General features: G+C 50.8%; 1 protein-coding gene across 1 annotated transcript; it reads left to right on the forward strand.

Moving 5' to 3' along the window:
- Nucleotides 1-1468: 1468 nt before the first annotated feature.
- LOC126028643 (sialic acid-binding Ig-like lectin 5) lies at nucleotides 1469-19733 on the forward strand. Its single transcript, XM_049787585.1, has 11 exons — nucleotides 1469-1518; nucleotides 2102-2163; nucleotides 2231-2632; nucleotides 3408-3702; nucleotides 14318-14373; nucleotides 14466-14843; nucleotides 16296-16574; nucleotides 18305-18403; nucleotides 18496-18592; nucleotides 18880-18946; nucleotides 19275-19733. Exons 1-11 carry the CDS (start codon nucleotides 1469-1471, stop codon nucleotides 19731-19733), a joined length of 2244 nt encoding a protein of 747 aa, XP_049643542.1.
- The last annotated feature ends 3017 nt before the right edge of the window (nucleotides 19734-22750 follow it).

Raw genomic sequence — 22750 nt, forward strand, 5'->3', positions numbered from 1 at the left:
GATGTCAGGCAGCAAACTAGGGAGCACTCCCAGAATTCTGGGGACTCCACCGCCCATTGTCCAGACTTCCCAGAGGGTTCCCATGGTCACGGTCTCTGTTGTTCCTGTCTGACAGCGAGGGTTTTGATTTGTGGGTCTCTCCCTGCAGAGGCAGAGCTGCAGGAGTCCAGGGGGGACCCCTACACGGTACAGGTGGAATCAGGAGGTGAGTGAGAGAATGTCTCATTGCCCACACCTCTGCCAGGCAGGCCTTGAGGATTTCCACACAGGGCAAACTGACTTGCCTCCCTCCTCCCACCCCACCCTGAGGGTCTCTGCTCCCCAGTGTGAGCACTGTTCTGGGCTCCTTTCTCCTGCTTCCTGGTGTGACCCTGAGTCTTCCTCCTCCTCCTTGCTCCTCCCAGGGGCACTGTCTCCTCCTCACCTCTGCTTCCTCTCTTCCACATGGGCACGGCCAACCCCTAGCACCATCCTCACCTGCTCTGGACTCAGAGACCAAACACTGGGGCTCCCATATAGCTCATGGGGGACCTAATTTCTCTCTCTCCTGGGACCCTCCACCCACACCCCCCCCCCCCCAGAGAAGCTTCTGTGTCTGAGGCTTTGCTTCTGGCTGCTCCTTCTCCTGTGCTCCTCCCTGCTTCCTCCCTCCTCTCATCCTTGTCTCTCCCTCCTCCCTGTCTCCTGCCTCCCTTTGTTCCTCCTGCTTCCTTCCCTTCTTTGTTTTGTTTCTGTTTTGAGGCCACACCCGGCAATGCCCAGGGGTTACTCCTGGCTAGGCACTCAGGGATCAGTCCTGGTAGTGCTCGAGGATCCATATGAGATGCCAGGGATCGAACCTGTGTTGGCCGCGTGTAAGTCAAACACACCCACCTGCTGGGACTCCAGATAAGAAGTCTTGAGTGGGGATCTGGCAGCCGGGTTCAATCCGGACCCAAGACCAGGGTCTGAGGTGCCCAGTCTCAAGGTCAGTGCATCTTGCTTCCCCCGGGCGCCACTCAGATGAAGAGAGGTAGAAGCATCCAGACTTGAGCCACACCCCAAACTTGAGGATGAACTCAGTTCATAAGCCTGAACCCCAGTATTATCTCTCTGGTCCTGCTTTTTGTGTGTGTGGTTTTTGGTCACTCCCTGCAGTGCTCAGGGATTACTCCAGGCTCTGCACTCAGAAATCGCTCCTGGTGAGCTCTGGGGACCCTATGGAATCTGGGGATCAAACCTGGGTCAGTTGCATGCAAGGCAAATGCCCTCCCCTCTGTGCTATGGCTCTGACCCCTTCTTCCCTTTTTTCTGTCCCTCTTCCCTCCCTCTTTCTTTCCTTCCTCCCTCCCTCCTTCCCTCCTTCCTCCATCTTCCTCCCTTCCCTCCTCCCCTGCCTCACAGTCAGTTTCCACCTCCGGGATCAACGCTAATGTCCCTGCATCTGTCCATCCTGTGGTCCCTTCTTTTACTCAGCGTGTTGGGGGCGATGACGGTGGGGTCAAAGCAACAGCACAACAGTGACGTCATTTCCCTGGGGTTCCATCCTGGCATCCCATAGGGTCCCTAGGAGCACTGCCAGGAGAGATTTTCTGAGTGCAGGACCAGAAGTTAACCCTGAGCACTGCAGGGTGTGGCTTAAAAATAAAAACAAACAAATAAACCAAGGCTGGAGCAACAGCACAGCTGGGAGGGTGTTTGCCTTGCGTGCAGCTGCTGTGGTTTAACCTGACATCTCATAGGACCCCCTGAGCATCACCAGGAATGCTCTGTGAGTGCAGGGCAGAATCCAGCCCCAAGCACCTCCAGGTGTGACCTCAAAATCAAATGGGTTAGAGCCGAGGTAGGGCGTTTGCCTTGCATGCTGCCAACCAAGGACGAACCCAAGTTTGATCCCTGGCATCCCATATGGTCCCCCAAGCCTGCCAGGAGCGATTTCTGAGCACAGAGCCAGGAGTAACCCCTGAGTGCCACTGGGTGTGGCCCTAAAACAAAAACAATAACAAAAAAAAACAAACAATCAACCAAAAGACTGAGCTCAGTCGCTCTGAGCTCCTCCACCTTCTTGGCACCCCCCCCCCCAAACCCTTACCCACTTGCCCTTCTCCCTTTTCTTCCCCAGGAAGCCACCTCCCTCGGACATGCTTCAGCCTTCTTCGCTGCTGCTCTGCCTGCTGTGGGCTGGTGCGTATGGGCTCATAGGGGACACATTGGGGGGGGGCAACCAGCCCTGACTGCACCCCCCTTGCAGAGTCGTTGGCCCAGTCTCCCATCTACTGGATGATTATGGACAGTAACGTGACAGTGGTGCCAGGATTGTCTTTCTTCATCCCCTGCCAAGTCTATTTCCCTGATTATTGGCGGGAGCCTTTGGAAAATAATTCGGCGGGAGAAAAGCGCATTTATAGTTATTGGTACTTCGCCAGACACAAAGTCATCACGGACTTGCCCGTGGCTGCCAGGGAAGGGGACAAGAAGGTGTTGGAACGGACCAAGAACCGGTTCCAGATGTTGGGGAACCCCCACAGAAATGACTGCTCCCTGATGATCCGTGAACCTCGGAAAGAGGATGAAGGCTTCTATGTCTATCGGATCATCCAAGGCCTGCGCGCCTTCACCTATTCATGGCATCCTGTCTACATCCATGTCTCGGGTGAGCGTGGGCCGGGGAGGGTGCTCCATGCCCTGGGAGCATGTTGGGGGGAAGAAATTCAGAAGAGGGGCCCAGCGATAGCACGGCCATAGAGCCTTTGCCTTGCATGCGACCCAAGATAGACCCAAGTTGGATCCCCGGCATCCCATATGGTCCCCCAAGCCTGCCAGGAGAAATTTCTGAGCACAGAGTCAGGAGTGATCCCTGAAAGCTGCTAGGTGTGGCCCCAAAACCCAACCAACCAAACAAGATATGCATGTTTTTATATATATTTCTTTATATATACATATATTTATATAATTATACAAAGAAATATATTATATATAAATATATGTATAAAGAAAGACTGCATATAGGGGCCGGAGAGATAGCACAGCGGTAGAGCATTTGCCTTGCACGCGCTGACCCAGGATGGGGTTCAATTTCTGGCATCCCATATGGTCCCCCAAGCCTGCCAGGAGTGATTTCTGAGCTCAGAGGCACGAGTAACCCCTGATCGCCACCGGGTGTGGCCCAAAATTCCCCACTCCCCCAAAAAATATTTCAAAGCCAGGAGTCAGTGATAACACAGCGAGGTTCAATCTCTAGTATCCCATAGGGTCCCCCAAGCCTGCCAGGAGTGATTCCTGAGCATAGAGCCAGGAGTAAACCCTGAGTGTCACCCGGTGTGGCCTAAAAATCAAAACAGAACAAAAAGAAATGGAGAAAAGGCTCCCACCCCCGAGGAGGGTCCTCAGACCATTCCTTCCCACTTATCTCTCCTCCTTCCCTCCAGACACCTTTCTACCTCCGAACATCTCCATGCCCAAGATTCTATATTCAGGTGTCCCCAGCAATGTGACATGCTCTGTACGCTGGGTCACCGCATGGGAAACCGACCTGATCATTGCCTGGAAGGCCACTGCCTCCGCCCAGCTGGGACCCCGGTTCAACACCTCTTCGGTACTCACTGTCACCCCCATGAGAGCGGACAATGGCTCTAGCATCACCTGCATGGTGTACTTTCCTGACATCAAGCTCCAGGTGGAGAAGACAGTCAGAGTCTTAGTGAGCTGTGAGCTGGAAGAAGGGTGCTTGGGGGCATGGGGGGAATGGGGGAGGGCCCGGGTTAAGCGGAGAAGACTCTAGGTTTTTCTATTTGGGGAACCTTGTCAACAATATGCCCCGTGTCCTGTCTCCTGCCCTAGGTGATCTGCAGATCTCAGGCTCTTGCGACAACTAGTCCAGGAGGTGGACCTGTGACAAGGGTGGGGATCCCTTGCCTGGGTTGCAGAGTTCAGGTGGGGAGATATATGGGGGGCCCACACTATGAAGTTAGAAACAGACCCTGCACCCTGAGGCCTGGCCTCTAAATAATCCTTTTTTATTAAGCTCTTTTGGGGGGAGACAATGGGGGGAATTCTTCTAGTGCTCCAGGGAGTCCAACCCACCCCACCCTCTAACCCTCAAACCTGCTGTCCTCTCGCCCAGAAATTCAAGACAAGCTCGAGAAGTGACCCGTAGATTCTGAGTGACCCGGGGATTCTGTGCTGCATGGGCCCCATAACACTGGGGGCGTATGGGATGCTTGGATGGGACCAAGTGGGTGCTAGAACTCGGACCCAGGCCAGTCACCTGCATACACCCCAAGCACTGGACTATTTCCAGCCTCCAAGTCTTGACTCTGGTCTGGTCTCAGGGACACTCCTCTTCCTCTTCCCCCCCCCCCCCCCCCCCCCAATGACCACCCGGAAGTTCCGTCTGACTTACAGGACTCTTTGAGCTTTACTGCAGGTCAGAGGGCCACATCTCCGCCCGAGTGCTCTGCACTGCCTCTGCATGTCTCTCTTCCCTCTGCCCACATCTGTCCTTCCTCTCCCCTGTGTCCTGATCGCTCTGCCATGCAACACCCCACCACTACCATGGCAAGCTCCTGTTATGACTCTCTATTTTGCCATACCCAACAGTGCTCAGAGGTTACTCCTGGCTCTGCACTCCTGGCCATGTTCACTCCTGGCCATGTTCGGGGGACCCTCTGGGATGATGGGAATTGAACTGGGGTAGGCCCTGTGCAAGGCCAATGCTCTCCCCCTGTGCTCTAGCCCCCTGTGGTGATTCTTTTTGTTTTGTTTTGTTTTGTTTTGGGGTTACTCCTGGCAGGCTCAGATGGAACCTTATAGGATGCCAGGGATGGAACCTGGATTGGCCATGTGCAATGCAAATGACCTCCCTGCTGTGCGATGGTTCCAAGCCCCAGGGAACTTTCCACATCTCCCCCAAAAGCTCTGGGCCTCTCCTTTCCCTCAGATTTCTGGGGTGGGGGTGTGGCTGCAGAGAAGTAATCCTGAACTTGGTTGGTCCCTAGGTCTGGAGAGACAGGTATCTCTGGGGAAGGGAAGGGCAGCCATCTCCTTTATCTCTCTGATCACCCACGGAACCCAGAACTCACTATCTTGGGGTGATGGATCAGAGTCTTTGCCTGAGACACCCCAAAGATGGGGTTTGCTGCACCCAGAAGTGTGGGTGAACTGTGACTTCCCTCTTTGTAATCACCCCTTCCAGCCTTGGGAGCAAATGCTGGCAGAGCACCAGAGGGGAGGGGAGGGGTGTGCCTCGTGCTGTCCTCCCAGATTGGGGTTCCCTTCTTCTCCACTCTTCATTGCCTGCAGAGACTAAAGTCGTTTTCCATACCTTGGTGGAGGGGGCCTTAACGGGGACCGGGATCACCATCATGCTGAGTTCCTGCCTCTACCTCATGTACTACATGTAAGACTGGCCACTTGGGGGCTAAACCAGGGTGGCACTGAGAGGAAGGCTGGGGTCACTGCAGCCTGCGGGACAGGTCTAGGGAACCATGCTTCAGAGACTGATTTTCGGGGCTCCTCTCCTCCCTCCGCATGCCCCCACCCCACTCTTCATCCCTCACAGTCTGACCTCAAAGGAATGATTTTGAATCCAGATCTTGGTGTCTTCTAGGAGAGCACAGAGAAAGGAGCCCATGAGAGCCCAGAGGGTCAAGAAAAGAAAGGTTGGCCAGGCACCCACAGAGCCAGCTTCCACGGTGAGAATCAAGGAACACCCACTTTGTGGGCCCCAAAAAGGCTCCCTCGGTCCTCGTGGGGGAGGCGGTCCAGTCTCACCCACCCCAGTTTGGCTCTGGTGAGGAACAAGAGAACATTGCAAAGAGAAATTGTGAGAAACATGAGAAAGTAAGGGGGTCTAGGACCAATCTCTCTCTTCTCTCTCTCTCCCTCTCTCTCTCCTCTCTCTCTTCTCTCCCTCTCTCTCTCCTCTCTCTCTTCTCTCCCTCTCTCTCTCCTCTCTCTGTCTCTTCTCTCTCTCTCCCTCTCTCTCCCTCTCTCTCTGTCTCTCCTCTCTCTCCCTCTATCTCCCCCCCTCCCTCCCCCCCCCCCCCTCTCTCTGTCTCTCTCTGTGTTTAGGGGTTACTCCTGGCTCAGGAATCACTCTTGGCTGGCTCAGGAAATCCTTTGGGATGCCAGGGATGGCATCCAGGTCAGCCATGTTCAAGGCTAATGCTCTCCCTGCTGTGCTATTGCTGTGGCCTCTCTTTGAGTTGCTTTTGAAGACCACACCTGGCGATGCTCTGGGCTTATTCCTGGCTCTGCACTCAGGAATTATTCTGGTGGTGCCTAGGGGACCCTATGGGATGCTATGCCCTCCCCCATCCCACCCCCTGCTGTGCTATCACTCCAGGCCCATGATTATCTTTTTTTTTGGGGGGGGGGCACACCCAGTGACGTTCAGGGTTAATTCCTAGCTGTGCGCTCAGAGTGATTACTCCTGGCTCGGGGGACCACATGGGATGCTGGGGGATCAAGCCTAGGTCTTTCCTGGGTCAGGCACGTGCAAGGCAAACACCCTACCGATGTGCCACCGCTTCGGCCCCCCCATGTTTACCTTGACAAGTGTGAACATGGTTGTCTGGTGGAAGCAGATATGTTGGTTGCAGAGAGTTCGGGAGAGATGAAAGGAGAGTAGACAAGATGACAGTGACTATGAAGGAGATAGTAGGGGAAGAAGTGATTTTTCACTAACATCTTCCTGTGAATCCAGAGGCATGCCAGAGCTTGGGGTTAGTTCTCAGCAGCTAGACAGACACCCCTGGGAGGTTCCTAAGCTCTCCAGGGCTTCGACCTTCCCTTGGGGAGATAATGATAAAGGTTGGCCTGCGTGTTCATAAAAACGCAATGGAACCAACTTGAGGTTTACTTGCTGGAGACATAAAGACCTTAGGAAATGTTAGCCAGAAGGAAGGAGGAGCAAACATGTTGTCCAACACAATCTTGTTCTACAGAGCGTCTCCGCCGAGTCCCCAGTGCCCTCGCCTGAAGCCCATATTGTCGATACACAGTCTTTCAAAGGGGTCATACCCACCACGGGGCAGCAGGAGCAATTCCAAACCTCCATCCCCACTTCCATGCCAACTCTAGAGAAGAAAACTCCTAGTCTTCAAGATGTATCAACTCTCCCGAGCCTCCAGTTTCTTCCCCCAACACCCCCAAAGCTCAGCAGAGAATCTTCCTTGATCTCTTCCATGCGAAATTCTGAGGAGGATATTCCTTCCGTCATTATTTCCATAAAAAATTCTAAGGAGAAAACTCCCTCCATCACTTCCAGGAAAACTCTTGAGGAGAAAACTTCTACCATCACTTCCACTAAAAATCCTGAGGAGAAAACTTCCTCCTTCATCACTTCCACCAAAAATTCTGAGGAGGAAACCTCTATGACCAAGATGAAGTGATGAAATTATTTAAGGGTTAGCTCGAACATCCACACAATGCAGTATGGGAAGTTGGATCCAGAAGGCGAGACCTAACATCTCCATAGCCATTGGGATTATAAACAGCTCTACAAGAACTTCCTGCTATCCCTCACTGTCTTTGGCATTGAATGCAGAGTCCCAGGCTCAAGTCCTAGCTCTTTGATTCACTGAGAATGGCTTTAGTGAGCCACCTGCCCCTCCAAGCCCTTGGTTTCCTGACATGAAATGGATGCATGAGAACTTGCTATCTTTGGATTAAATGCTGTTTCTCCTGGAACCAATGAATCCTGTTGCTCTGTGAGAAGTTGAGGAATACTGGTTTGTTTGTTTGTTTTCTGTCCTGGACTGAGTGACTTCTACACTGCCAAGGGGACAAAACATTGTGTATTGTCATAAGATCACACTCAGGGAAACGGATGTAGAATTTCTGTATGAAAATGTTGTATGAAAATGGCATGATATGGAACTGGGTGGGCATCTACCTTGCACAAGTTTGACCCAAGTTCCCTGAGCACTGCTGGTCCCTCTGGTCCCCCAAACCTGCCAAGAGTGATTTATGAGTGGAGAGCCAGGAGTAAACCCAGAGCATTACCAGGTGTGGCCCAAAACGAAAACAAAAAATAGCATGATACTGTCTCCCCATTTCCTCCATCCAGATCAAATGGGAGTCACATGCTAGTATGATGTCAGATTGGGTAAAGTGAGTCATTCTGCCTTTTTTTTGTTTTTATGTGGGAACCACACCTAGCATGGTGCTGTTTACCTGAACATATGGGATGCTGAAGATAAAACCTGGGTTGACTACATGCAAGGCAAGCACCCTACCCACTGTGCTAGCTCTCCAGCCCCCACCCTGCCTGTTGAACATACTTACATAGGCAGATGCCAATCCAACAAGATATTTTTATTACTGATGCTCTTCTACTCACCTAGTTTGGAAATGACAAATCCTTTTTATATATGAGTCAGCGAGGTGCCCCCCCCAAGGAGGGACATACAGATAAGGGAAGGATCCACATTTTCCCAAACCCTGACCAAGAGTAGAGCTCCTTCCTCCCCTGGCACTATAATCAACCACGCCACCAGCAAGGTGCTCAGCAGCCTTCCCTAACATTGTCCTCTTTCTGTCTTCTAAACCCAGGAGTAGGGGAATGGAGAGATAACACAGTGGTAGGGTGTTTGCTTTGCATGCAGCTAACCTGGGATGAAGCCAGGTTCAATTCCCAGCATCCCATATGGTTCTCGAGTCTGCCAGGAGCTATTTCTGAGCGCAGAGCTAGGAGTAACCCCTGAACACTGCTGGGTCCCCCCCAAAAAAAGAACCAACAACAAACCCAGGAGTAGAAGTGGGAGAAAATGGCCCTGTCATGATATGATGCCCCAACCCCTAATCCTGAGCTTTTGTGCCAAATGCACAAATAAGTTGTCTGACCCTATGTGTGTGTATATATGTATGTGTTGTCATGGAAACAAAACAAAGAACAGGAGTGGATTTTCTTATAAAGGGGTGATCCAGTTAGATCTGAAACATCACCCCAGAAGAACAATGCCTGAGAGTAGTCAAGAGAGTGGAGGGAAAGTAAGAGATAAATCCAGAACTCTCCCATCCTGAATGTCTGCTCTCTGCTTATTAGCAAACTCTTCTCCATAGGGAAGTCAGATATATCTTAAGGATTTATTGAGAGGGTCACTGTTCTGAATGCCCATCCCACTTGCAGTGGCTCCCAGTGGCAATAACAGCATCCTTTAAGAGGAGCTGAGCTGTGACACTGTCCAATTCAGTAGGTCCTGTGTCTAAAGTTACCCCAAGCAATCAAACAAAAAGGCAAGTGAAGTCAAAGGGCTGAACACAGCAGACAGCCACCCTGAGTAGTAAGTTGCCAGGTGTGGCCCCAAAACAAAACAGAAAGACCCTTCTGCTCTCGAGTCTCAGGAACATCCCCCCACCCAACCTCCCATCCTATGAGATTCTCCAACCTCTGAGGTGTGGAAGCTGAGACAGCTGAACAAACAGGTTTGGAGAGAGGTTTCTGTCATCCTCTGTGCAAGGCCTCGCTGGGGCTCAATACTTCCTAGGTGGTTTCCCCACTTCGTGGTCAGTCTCCATCCCAGCTTCCTGCTGGGTTTCCTCTCGGTCATGTAACACCAACGCCATGAACTCCAGTCCCACAACTGAGGTTCTCGAGTGTGTGATGGTTCACGAAGAGCCCATGATGGGCGTGCATTCTTGTGCTCAACTACATCACACACCCGTACCCCAATCCTAGCCAGTCATGATGATTGGCTGCAAAGGAAAAGACCTCAAGTGATCTGGTTTGATTCCAGAGCATAAAAATGATAAAAATGATAAAAAAAAAATGAGGCCCAATGAACAATAGATATAAAAGGAGTCTTGGAGAGTCCAGAGCGCTTTAAGTTGTTTTCTGGATGTGGGAGGTGGATAGTGAGGAGACCTACAGGGGGCATAATACTTCCGGATGGAGAGAGGGTCCCTGAGTGGAAACTGAGGAATCCTGCCCCTCCTAGTCTATGTCAGAAAGCAGAGAGCATGAGGAACTGCCCCGGGTCTCTACCCTGTGTGTGGATGATGGAAGCTGGGGTTCCTGGACCAACTTCCGGTGTGACTTTGAGCTTCCCTGGATGCACAGGGAGAACAGCCCTCAGTTCAAAGTCCCGCGAGGCATTCAAAATCTCGCGTGGCCCTGAAATTCCAGGGAAAGCAACCCTCACCCTCTCAGGTGCTCAGCTTCCCATGTGGCCCTGACATTCTCCAGAATCCCAGGCAGCTTCACTGTGACCTCTTGGGAAAATTCTCCTCAGAAAATTCTCCATGGAAAACTCTCCACGGAAAATTCTCCTCCTCCTCACAAGCCAGATCTTCTGGGTCACAGATGCCAGGAGCCTGGGGACAGGGCATCCCTGTGGGGTCCTGCCAGCCTGCAGGGGCTGGAACTGAGAAGAGGCTGAGGATGCAGCTTCCAGCTCACGGGGAGCTGCAATGGGTGAGAAAAGGACCTTTGCAGCCCCCACTGCCAGGAGGGATGGTGGAGGGAGGGTCTGATGAGTGACCGGAAGTCCAGCTCTAGGTGGGATCAGGACATGGAGGTGCAGGGAGGGATTGAGGACCAGATCCTGGGAAGGGATGAGGGTGATGTCTGTGGGGCTCAGGGGAGGAGCAATGTTTGAGGCTTCCTTGTGGAACACACGCCAGGCCCTCATGACTTTTCCCTCTAACTCCCAAGGCTGCTCCTTCTGACCCTTATCACTCCTCCCTCAGGCCCCCATGGCTCCTCCCTCTGACCCCTGTGACTCCTCCCTCTGACCCCTGTGGCTCCTCCCTCTGACCCCTGTGACTCATCCTTCTGATCCCATGACTTCTCCTTATGACCCTTGTGATTCCTCCATCTCCCCTTTTGACTCACTTTTCTAACCCCATGACTCTTCCCTGACCTCAAGCTCCTCCTTCTGACCCCTGTGACTCCTCCTCTGACCCCCATAACTCTTCCCTCTGACCCCCCACGACTTCTCCTTCTGACCCAGTGACTCCTCCCAAGGACCCCTGTGATGACTCCTTGGGGATCTGGCTGCCTCCTCTGTGCCCTGGACCTGTAAGAGATTGGGGAGCACCCTCTCTCTGTGTCAACTGCCTTTACCTCCTTGGATCCCAAGATCTTGGGGTTCATCCTCATCCCATAACCACCCCAATCAGAGTCACTTTGTACAGGGTTGTGGATCTGGAGAGAATCATTTAGATCCATGAGACCTCTGAGTGTGGGGACAAGATATCTGTGTTCTCATGGATGTCGGAGAACAGACAAGAGTTATGGGTGATTCTGCTTTGATGGCTTGGTTGAACAGAGGACCTGGAAGGACATACGCTCCATCCCTTCAGTTTATGAGTGACACTCGGAGCTAGGGGATCCTCAGTGATCTCCTCCACTGCTCCCCTAAGTGGGAACCCTGTTTCACAGACCCCAACATCCAGGATATGCCTAGGAAGTGGTATAGATGAGCAAAGGCCTTGCTCAGGAGTTTGACTGGTGTTGGGGTCACTGTGGAGTGGGCAGAGCTCAGGGGACTGAATGGATCAGAGGATTTTTCAACAGAGACCTCTCCTTTGAAGCTCCTTCCCTGAAATAGCTCAGCCACTGGTCTTGCAGGTGACTCTGCATCCCTTGGGTGCTTCCTAATGACACTCTTTCTGCTCCTTAGTCCTGTCAACTTGGGGACAGTTTCTCTCTCTTTTTTTTTTTTGTTTTGGTTTTTCGGCCACACCCGGCAGTGCTCAGGGGTTACTCCTGGCTGTCTGCTCAGAAACAGCTCCTGGCAGGCACGGGGGACCATATGGGACACCGGGATTCGAACCAACCACCTTTGGTCCTGGATCGACTGCTTGCAAGGCAAACGCCGCTGTGCTATCTCTCCGGGCCCAGACAGTTTCTATTGGACTTTGAGTTCAGGGTCTTTGGAAAAATCACAACAAATTGGCAGAATGATGGTAGGCTGGAGAGAATAGTACAGTGGGTGTGGCCCCCAAAACCAAAAACTTAATTGACAAAACAGTGAAGAGCTTCCTGTGCCCCTAGGTGCGTAAAGAGCGCCCCTCTCTGGACAACCCACTAGAGGACGCACTGGTCAGATAGGGTCAATGCCACTTCCACACTCGTGGCCCCCAGGGGGAGAGCTTTTTCTCCATGAGCTCTTATGTCACCCTAGCAGGGGAACCTCGCTGTTCATCCAGTTTTAATGGCACCTCCTTGGTCACGACATCACATCTCAGGGGTCAGGATTTGGTGTCATAAGATGGATGGTGTTTGCCATCCATCCACTTTGATTAAAATCTGGAAGTTGGAAGCCGGAGAGATAGCATGGAGGTAAGGTGTTTGCCTTGCATGCAAAAGGATGGTGGTTCGAATCCAGGCATCCCATATGATCCCCCGTGCCTGCCAGGAGAAATTTCTGAGCACAGAACGAGGAGTAACCCCTGAGCGCTGCTGGGTGTGACCCCCCCCCAAAAATCTGGAAGTTGCCTGACCACCTCTTTGGGTTAGGAATTTGCTAGAAGGACCCAGAGTGTCCAGGAAACCCGAGGAAGATGATGATGCCACTCTAAGGAACGTTGAGAGGTGTCCCAGTCCCAGGAAGGAGCCAGGCCTGCAGGCACAGGTGGACTGAAGTGACATCCTGGTCCCCCTAATCTCATCTAGAGGGATTCTGGGGCCCATAGATGTGGATCTGATAGTCATGGACTGAGCCACTGTCTCAGGTCTGCTTTTCATCTTCTGGCTCCTTCCACATCTGGAGTACAGCCCAAGGGACATAGGGGTGAGAGCACAGAGTAGAATCCAAAGCCAGTTCCAGAAAGCACTGAACACCCAGTGCTCAGGAGTCTAGGGAGAACTCTCAGCATTCTGGGGACTCCGCCTGCCTATTGTCCAGGACAGGACGTTCCGGTGGGGTTCCCATGGGCACGGCCTTTGCCCTTCTTGCCTGACAGTGAAGGCCGCTTGGTTTGTGGAGTGATAGACCCTGATTTCTTCTCTCAGAGCTGAAGGAAGGAGGCTGCCAGGTTCTCAGGAGCCCAGGGGGATCCCCACACCATCCAGGTGTAATCAGGAGGTGAGTATGAAGGTGTCTCACTGCCCAGGTCACACTCATACTTCTGCCAGGAAGGCCCCCCAAGAGATGGATTGCTTTCAACAAGCCTGAAGCTGCATTGTTCAAACCCCCTGCACAATGGTTCCCTCTCACAATGGCTCATGGGAACTGCCAGGAGTAGTTCCGAAGTGTAGAGCCAGGAGTGACCCCTGCTCATCGCCAGGTATGACCCCCCCAAAAAAAGGAGGCTGGAGGGGCTGGAGAGATAGCACAGCAGAAGGGTGTTTGCCTTGCAAGCAGCCGATCCAGGACCAAAGGTGGTTGGTTCGAATCCCGGTGTCCCATATGGTCCCCCGTGCCTGCCAGGAGCAATTTCTGAGCATAGAGCCAGGAGTAACCCCTGAGCACCTCAGTGTGACCCTAAAACAAACAAAACAAAAAATCAAAAAACACTGATAGCACAGTGGGGAGGGCCTTGCATGCAACGGAGCCAGGTTCAATCCCCAGTATCCTACGTGGTCCCCCAAGCCCATCAGGAGTAGCTTCTGAGTGCAGAGCCATGAGTAATGCCTGAGTGCCACCAGGTGTGACCCAAATAACCACCACCACAACAATAAGACCAGGGGAGAGGCCGAAGCGGTGGCGCTACAGGTAAGGCGTCTGCCTTGCAAGCACTAGCCTAGGACGGACCATGGTTCGATCCCCCGGCATCCCATATGGTTCCCCCCAAGCCAGGAACGATTTCTGAGCACATAGCCAGTAGTAACCCTGAGTGTCAACGGGTGTGGCCTCCCAAAATATAATAACAATAACAATAATAATAATAATGCGACCAGGGGAGTGGAGCAATAGCACAGCAGGGAGGGCATTTGTCTTGCATGCGCCCAACCCAGGTTTGATTCCCGGTATCCCATTTGGTCCCCTAAACACTACCAGGAGTGATTCCTTAGTGCAAAGCTAGGAGCAACCCCTGAGCATCACTGAATGGGTGAACCACACTCAAAAAAAAAAAAAAAAAAAACACACACACACACACAAAGTGGTCCTAGAACCCCTCCCATTCCCCATCTTGGTGCCTTTCCACACTGGGGCCTTCATTCTATATTTCAGGGTGCTGTGCCCTGTCCTTTCTCGTCCATCAGCCTGAGATTTTTGTTCCCAACCCTCTTCTTGCCATGCTCCCGTGGGCTTTGGATCTGTGGGCTGTCTCTGTTCTCTGCTCTCAAGAGTTTGGGGCTGTAAGTCTGGGGGCTCAGAGCTCTTTTCTAGCTTCCTGTAGGGCCTCCTCTGCTCCCACACACTTTCCTTCCCTGTATCCCTCCCAGGAGCCCAGAATCCTCCATTTTGGACATGTTGCTGCTGTTGCCACTGCTGTGGGCTGGTGAGTGTGTCCAGGACAGAGGACATGGAGGATGGGGTGGAATAGGGTTTGTGGTGGTGGGGAAATTATGGCTGACTTTTGTGTCCCCACAGGGTTTTTGGCTCAGAAAACAGAACAAAATTTGAACATTCAAAGTCCTGTGCAAGTCCAGGAAGGCCTTTGTGTCTACGTACCTTGTAACTTCACCCTCCCCAGGGCCATTTTGTCCACAGATAAGCTTTCCGGTGCCTGGTACCGAGAAGGGAGTCATATTTTCAAAGACGACCCGGTGGCCACCAGCCACCCCGGCCAGGAGTTGGAAGGGGATGCCTGGAATCATTTCCTGTTCTTGGGGAACATCTCAGAACACAATTGCTCCCTGGTCATCCGAAATGCCCGGAGACAAGATCATGGCAAATATTTCTTCAGTGTCACGATTGGTGAGAACAAGTTTATCTACTCACAGGATCTGCTCATCGTGATTGTGACAAGTAAGGAGGCCGGAGGGGTCGGACAGCAGGGCTGTTGTCAGCCAGAAGCTCAGAGACTGTGAGGGTTCAAATTGACACCCTAGTTGGCACTGAGAGTCCAAGACCACCTACAATAATGCAAGATGCAAAAGGGAGTTTATTCAGCTACCTGATGTCCAAATCTCATCCAATATATATATACATATACATATGTATATATATATATAAATTTTATTTAAACACCATAATTACAAGCATGATTGTAGTTGGGTTTCAGTCATAATGAGAACACCCCCGCTCACCAGTGCAACATTCCCACCACCAATGCCCCCCTCCCACCTCCCCACCCCTGCCTGTATTCGAGACAGGCATTCTACTTCTCTCACTCATTAACTTTGTCATGCTAGTTGTTAGTGTAGTTATTTCCCTAACAGCATTCACCACTCTTTGGGATGAGCTTCCTATTGTGAGCCAGTCCTTCCGGCCCTTAAACTCTAATGTCTGTGGCCTTATTACAATAATGCCATTAATTTTTTTAAACCCATAGATGAGTGAGACTATTCTGTGTCTATCTCTCTCCCTGTGACTTATTTCACTCAGCATAATAGATTCCATGTACATCCACGTATAGGAAAATTTCATGACTTCATCTCGCCTGACAGCTGCATAATATTCCATTGAGCATATGTACCACAGTTTCTTTAGCTTTTCATCTGTTGAAGGGCAATCTTATCAACCCAGGAGTCTTGACAAGCACCACAAAGCAAAATCTTAGCCAATTTATATAAACATTACAAGCATTAACAGGATAAGCATTTCATTGGGTCATACAAGCAGTTCAATCTTTACAGCATCTGTGATTGGCTTATATCATTTTGGCACAAAACACATTATTTCTTAGCATTGATGTGTCAACTTATTTCTGACTCATCTGACTCAACTTTGGTTGTCTGAGGGGTCTTATCAGGTGGAACATTCTAGACCCACTTAATTCCTCTATTCTAACAGAATAGAGAGACACTTGCCATCCCTGTATTCCATCTGTGATTTTATTTCTGGGTTAACTTCCTCTGCCTTGGTTCAAAGTGGAAGCTTTAGCTAAGAGTGGAAAAATTCCTAACCCTTTAACCGGCCTAAAGAACTGCTAGGGGTTGGGCTCATTTGTTTTTGTCTGGAAACCTTATCATGGACCCAAGGAGATGTTTTTTTGTTTGTTTGTTTTGGCTCACACCTGGTGCTCAGGGGTTACTCCTGGCTCTGCCCTCAGAAAGCTCTCCTGGCAGGTTCAGGGGACCAATGGGATGCCAGGAATTGAACTGGGGTCTGTCCTGTGTTGGCTGCGTGCAAGGCAAAATGCCCTATCGCTGCACTATCGCTCTGGCCCACCCAGGTCCTCACAAGGGAAGTTCCATCCCAGCCTGGGGGACTCCAAGACCTGATTCCTCTGCACTCTGCCTCTCCCCCATCCCCCAGACAACACCATAGAGCCCAAAGTTGACTTTCTGCCAACCATGGATTCCGGCAACTCCAGCAAACTCAACTGCTCTGTACCTCAGAGCTGCGGGTGGGAAACACCCCCGTTCTTCACCTGGCTGTCACCCGTCTCTGCCACCATGGGCCCCAGGACCAGGCACTCCTCTATTCTCTTCCTCACCCCGATGATGCAGGACAACAGCAGCAATATCACCTGTCAGGTGTACTATTCTGTGCCCGGAGTGATCCGGGAGAAAATCTTCCAGCTTAACGTCATCTGTGAGTGTGGCTAGGGGACATCTGGTCCGTGAGGGTGGGAAGAAGGTGGAGGGGCAGGTGGGGACATCTCCCCCCTGAAGATGGGGAGAAAGGTGTGCAGGGACCAGGCGAGGACACTTGGTCCAACAGCTCTGGCCCAGCAGCAGGCCTGGAAGGACCTGAGACCTGCTGAGTGTTTCTGTAACTTCTACAGATCTGGGGAGCCCCCCACTTCTCTCCCATTGCTCCCCCTAAGAAGGAAATCCTCTCCCATCCTAGGCAATCCTGAAACTCCGGAATTATGTGCAGTGAAATGTAAGCAGGAACCACCTATGGTCATGATCCCCATGTGGTCCCCAGGGCACAAACGGGGGTGAGGGTAAGGGTGAATGAACAAAGACACTCCTGTCTCCATCAACCTCTTCTCCGAAATAGTCTAGACACTAACTCTCCTGGGGACCCTCCCCCATTGGGGTCCTCTCTGGCCCTCAGTCGTCAAGGCTGGTGTCTAATAGGGTTGACCATAAAGGGTGCCATGAAAGGGCAGTGAAGGGGCCGGGCGGTGGCGCTAAAGGTAAGGTGCCTGCCTTGCCTGCGCTAGCCTTGGACGGACCTCGGTTCGATCCCCCGGTGTCCCATTTGGTCCCCCAAGCCAGGAGCAACTTCTGAGCACATAGCCAGGAGTAACCCCTGAGCGTTACCGGGTGTGGCCCAAAAACCAAAAACCAAAAACCAAAAAAAAAATAAATAAATAAAAGAAAGGGCAGTGAAGAGATTTCTAGGCCTCCACAAACACAACATCCCCCTCTGTCCACACCCCTGCCAGTGTCACAGCCAAGAGTGCTGTCCGGAGCCCCCATCACCTCTCCAGATGGGGCACGTGGTCCTACTCAGAGAAGCTCACTAAACAGTTTCAGCAAATGGGTGATAGTGTAAGCGCGTCTCTGTGGTAGGGGACCCCAAGTCTGTGCTGGTTTTTTTTTTTTATTTTTAATATTTTTTTTTTTTTTGTGGTTTTTGGGTCACACCCGGCAGTGCTCAGGGGTTACTCCTGGCTCCATGCTCAGAAATTGCTCCTGGCAGGCACAGGGGACCATATGGGACGCCGGGATTCGAACCGATGACCTTCTGCATGAAAGGCAAACACCTTACCTCCATGCTATCTCTCTGGCCCCTGTGCTGGTTTTTTTAAGGCCACACCCTGCCAGCACTCAGGGATTACTCCTGACTGCGCTTAGAATTCTCTCCTGGCATGCACAGGGGACCCTCATGGGATGCCAGAGATGGAACCTGGGTCGGCTGTGTGTCTGGCAAATGTCCTTCCTACTGTGCGATATATCACTCTGGTCCCTGCTCTGGTTTTCTGATTCATTGCTGCCCCCCCCCCCCACCACCACCACCACACTGACCACCCACGAATCTCTCACATTGAAGCCCAGTATTCTGCCACTGTCCTGATAGTGGCCCTGGGTAGTTGGCCCTGTGAGTACCATGTCCCCAGCACCCAGGAGAATTTTGATGCACATACAGAGGGACACATTTCAGGTCCTGGAATTTAGGCACCTGCCCCCAGGCATGACCAGGCAGAAACAGGAAACGGAAGCTCTGAGCAACCCACCTCCTCCAGAACCTTCTGGAAACAAAGCGAAATCCCACTGACACCCCTTAGTTGCTGAGCCAACATAGATGATACATACACTCAGGGTAAAGGAGGGGGGTCACCTTCCAGGTCACTCACTATCCTTCCGAAGACCTCACATCCTCAGCCTTGCACTTACACGTCTTGAGTCTGACTGAGATGCACCAGGCCCCACTCAGAGATGGCCCAGAAGAGTGTACCGGACAGGATTGTAGGCCTGGCTGAGGTGGGACAAATTTGGGGGGGGGGCTCTCTTACGTTCTCATCTAAAATAGGCCTCACCCTCATCTCCTTTGTCTTCAGTGAAGCCTGAGGTAGTCTTAGGCTGGGTTGAGGGGCTCATCGTGGGAGCATTGGTCACAATCCTGTTTGGTGTCTGTGTCTACCTTCCCTACTACAAGTGAGCCGGGTCAGGTGGGCTCTGAGGTGGGGAAACATCATCCGGGGTTCCATCCAACCAGTCCTGGAGCCAGGGGTGGGGGGGAACAAGGTTCAGGGTTCAAGAGGGTCAGAGTTTAACCAGAGCTTTGGAGGCACGTCTAGTGCTGCTTCCACCCCTTGGGGTTCCCAGGATCATGTCGGAGTCTTATTTTCAGGCTCCCTCTACCCCTCCCCTGCAACTTGCCCTCAACCCAAGCCAACCACAGAGATCTGAGCCTAAGTTGAGACCCTGGTGTTTCCCACCAGAATGAAGAGGCAACGACAAAAAAGAGCAGCCATTCACCCTGCCAAAGAGGCGACAGTTCACACCCTGGTAAGTGATGTAGGGAGGGCTCAGGGAATCACTCCTGACAGTGCTCAGGAGATCCTGGGAGGGTGCTGAGAATCGGACTCTTGCACCGAGTTAGTTCTCAATTACAACCCTGGGAAGTGTAGGGCCCAACTTAGACTTAGGTCCTCTTTCCGGGCAGTAATGGTATGATCCATATAGGTCTGTGGGAGTGTTTATCCAGTTGTGATATGACCCAGAAAGCATTGCAACATGGAAACCAGGGGACCTTTCTTGGGAAGTGAACAGAAGGAAGAATGAATGGGGTGAATGTGCTGTTAAGGCCTAGTTCACTTTATTGCTCTATGCACAGGTTGTCCCGAGCAAAGTGGGTCTTTTTCCTGACCAAAAGGACTCTAAAAGGGCCACGTCCATGGTGAAGGAGCAGCAGGAGCAATTCCAACCCTTCCTCATCACTTCCAAGCCAAATCCTGAGGAGGAAACCCCCTCCTTCATCACTTCCATGCAAAATCCTGAGGAGAAAACCGCCTCCCTCATCACATTCAAGCCAAATCTTGAGGAGGAAGCCCCCTCCCTCATCACTTTTAAGCCAAATCTTGAGGAGGAAGCCCCCTCCTCCATCACTTTCACGCAAAATTCTGAAGAGAAAATCGCCTCCCTCATCACTTTCAAGCCAAATCCTGAGGAGGAAACCCCCTCCTTCATCACTTCCACGCAAAATCCTGCGGAGAAAACTCCCTCCTTAATCACTTTGACTCAAATTCCTGAGGAGAAAGCCCCCGTGGACCAAAAGAAAGAGAATGAATTTTAAGTATTAGTTCGAACATCCACACAATGCAATATGGGAAGTTGGACCCAGAAGGCGAGACCTAACATCCCCATGGCCATCGGGATTATAAACAGTTCTACACAAACTTCCTGCTCTTCCTCACCGCCTTTGGCATTGCATGCAGAGTCCCAGACTCAAGCCCCAGCTTGATTCACTAAAGGAATGGCATCAGTAAGCCAACCTACCCCTCCACATCTCTGCTCACTGACTAGAGAAATGGATGTATGAAGTCTTGTCTCCCAGACTCTATTTTCTTTTATTAAATGCAGCTACATATGGGACCCATCAACAAAGTCCTGTTGCCTTGTGAGAATTTGGAGAATTCTCTTCCATTCTGGACAGAGCAGCTCCTTTACCATGTAGGGGAGAAGGCATTATGTTATATGTCCTAAGGTAACCCATGACAAAACCCATGACATAACACATGACAAAACTTTTGTCTAACCCATGACAAAACTTCTTAAGGAAACCCATGTCAAAACTTCTGATATGGCATGATGCCATCACTCATTCTGATTTAAAAAAAAAAAGGCAGAACGGATTTAAGTGTGTCTATTCATGAATAGAATGAAGTGGTTCATCTTACCTGTTGAACACACATCAAGCTGGACAATAGGATTCAGAATACAACAAGATATAGAACCATGCTCCCCTCTTATATCCTCTCCAGAAAATTCTAGACCCTTTCAATAGTGTAAGAGACATTCATGGAAATAAGGGTCATGGAAATGAGAAGAGTCAAGTTGGCTATGAACTTGGAGGGACAGACCATAGTGCATCCTGATTCCTCCATGCACAGAGGAAGGACTCTCTGACCCATTTCCCAAACTGGCCAAGAGAAGACCAAAGTGTGGGTCCTTTCCTCCCCTGGGAAGGAAGGAGGATTCCTTGACCTAATGTCAACCACTCCACCAAATTTGCAAAGTGGATCAATGATGTTCTGAAATATTGGCCCAAGACTGTCCTCTCATTTCAGAGACAGTGAAATCCCATGATCAGAACTGGAGAAGGGAAAAACAAATTCAGGCATGTCAGCTGATTTAGACTTCTTGAGTCTAGGGCATTTGACCCTCTTCTTCTGATAACTGCTACATCTCTTCACATGTTATTCAAGTTAGCACTGTTGATATGTCTATAGCTCTGGCTGCCTCCGGAGCCTGAAGCCTGCAGAGATAACAACCCATTTTGCATAAAAATGAAAACTGGAATTCTGGCTCTTCCACTCACCCTGTTATGCCTCACCCTTTGATTCAACAAAGCAACTCTCTCATATCGAAACTTATGAAAGCACATGTCTGGAAATATTCACAGCTTACTTTGTATAGCCAACGTGCAATCATCCCCATTGTCTTCATATAGATAAATAAAAGTTCTATGTCTGTGTGTGTGTGTCAATGGTGTGATGATTAGTAAATGTGTCATTCAATACAGATACCCAGGTTTCTGGAGAGAAAGAATGGACAGTGGTTTGACACCTGTGACACATGCAGCATGGCTGCATCTACTTTTGAGTTCTATTCTCGGCATAACATATAGCTCCCCTGAGTCACAGACCGGTTGGTCTTGACACAAAGAAATCTGGGGGTTCCTGGAAAGGTGTGTACGGGGTCACAGAGGGCTGAGGGTAACAGATGGGTAACAGAGGGCCAAGGAGTCAAGTTGGTACCAAGCTCTGTTCAGTTTATTCGAAGGCACAAGGTGGGATAGTTATACTCAATTTCTTGACAGATCATAAGGGTAATTTACAAAAAAAGGCATCGGGGCAAATTGTACAAAGCATATTTCTGATGCAGGATCATTTCACTTTTGAGGCTTCTTCTTGCTATCAGTAGTTTCTCACTAGCAAGGTCAGTTGAAAATTGTTTTGGTTTTATGCACACTGAACTGGGCCCTGAAAGGTTTTGTTTTGGTTTGTTTTTGGTTTTTGGGTCACACTGGTGGTACTCAGGGTTACTTCTGGATCTGCACTTAGAAATCGCTCCTGGCAGGCACAGGGGACCATATGGGATGCTGGGATTCAAACCACCGTCCATCCTGGATTAGCTGCTTGCAAGGCAAAACGTCCTATCGCTGTGCTATCTCTCAGGCCCCTGGGCCCTGAAATGTTAACTCTTACTATGACTGCAGGTAGGTTAAAAGCTAAGTTAGATATTTGGGTGAGTGATTAAATTAAAATACTAGAATCTGGGGCTGGAGAGATATCATGGAGGTAGGACACTTGCCTAGTATGCAGAAGGACAATGGTTCGAATCCCGGCATCCTATAGGGTCCCCCGAGCCTACCAGGAGCGATTTCTGAGCATAGAGCCAGGAGGAACCCCTGAGCACTGCCGGGTGTGACCCAAAAACCAAAAACAAGCAAACAAGCAAACAAACAAAAAACCAACTAAAAAAACTAGAATCTATACAAATGTTTCTCATAAGTTGTGTTTATATACCTGAGTAATTTTTAAGAGAGGCTCTAAGAAAAGTGAGTCATAATTATTAGATAAAGAATATTTGAATCCGGGCCCGGAGAGAGAGCACAGCGGCGTTTGCCTTGCAAGCAGCCGATCCAGGACCAAAGGTGGTTGGTTCAAATCCCGGTGTCCCATATGGTCCCCCGTGCCTGCCAGGAGCTATTTCTGAGCAGACAGCCAGGAGTAACCCCTGAGCACTGCCAGGTGTGGCCCAAAAACCAAAAAAAAAAAAAAAGAATATTTGAATCCATGTAAATATTAAATCTGAGTAATTATTTTTTTGGTTTTTGGGCCACACCCATTTGATGCTCAGGAGTTACTCCTGACTAAGCGCTCAGAAATCACCCCTGGCTTGGGGGGACCATATGGGACGCCGGGAGATGGAACCTCGGTCCTTCCTTGGCTAGCGCTTGCAAGGCAGACACCTTAACTCTAGCGCCACCTCGCTGGCCCCAAATCTGAGTAATCTTAGAATGTCAGCTGAAGGTATGGATTTCAACTAATATTGATGCTTTATTCTTTGTTTCCCAAATGTCTCATA

The sequence above is a fragment of the Suncus etruscus genome, chromosome 14 (genome assembly GCF_024139225.1).
Source record: "Suncus etruscus isolate mSunEtr1 chromosome 14, mSunEtr1.pri.cur, whole genome shotgun sequence".
Classification (NCBI taxonomy): Eukaryota; Metazoa; Chordata; class Mammalia; order Eulipotyphla; family Soricidae; genus Suncus; species Suncus etruscus.

Coding starts and splice junctions, on each gene's coding strand:
- LOC126028643 (XM_049787585.1), top strand. CDS start 1,469: ATGACGGTGGGGTCAAAGCAACAGCACAACAGTGACGTCATTTCCCTG. Junction 16,575..18,304: donor CTTCCAGCTTAACGTCATCT/GTGAGTGTGGCT, acceptor ATCCTTCCGAAG/ACCTCACATCCTCAGCCTTG. Junction 18,593..18,879: donor GTCTACCTTCCCTACTACAA/GTGAGCCGGGTC, acceptor GTTTCCCACCAG/AATGAAGAGGCAACGACAAA.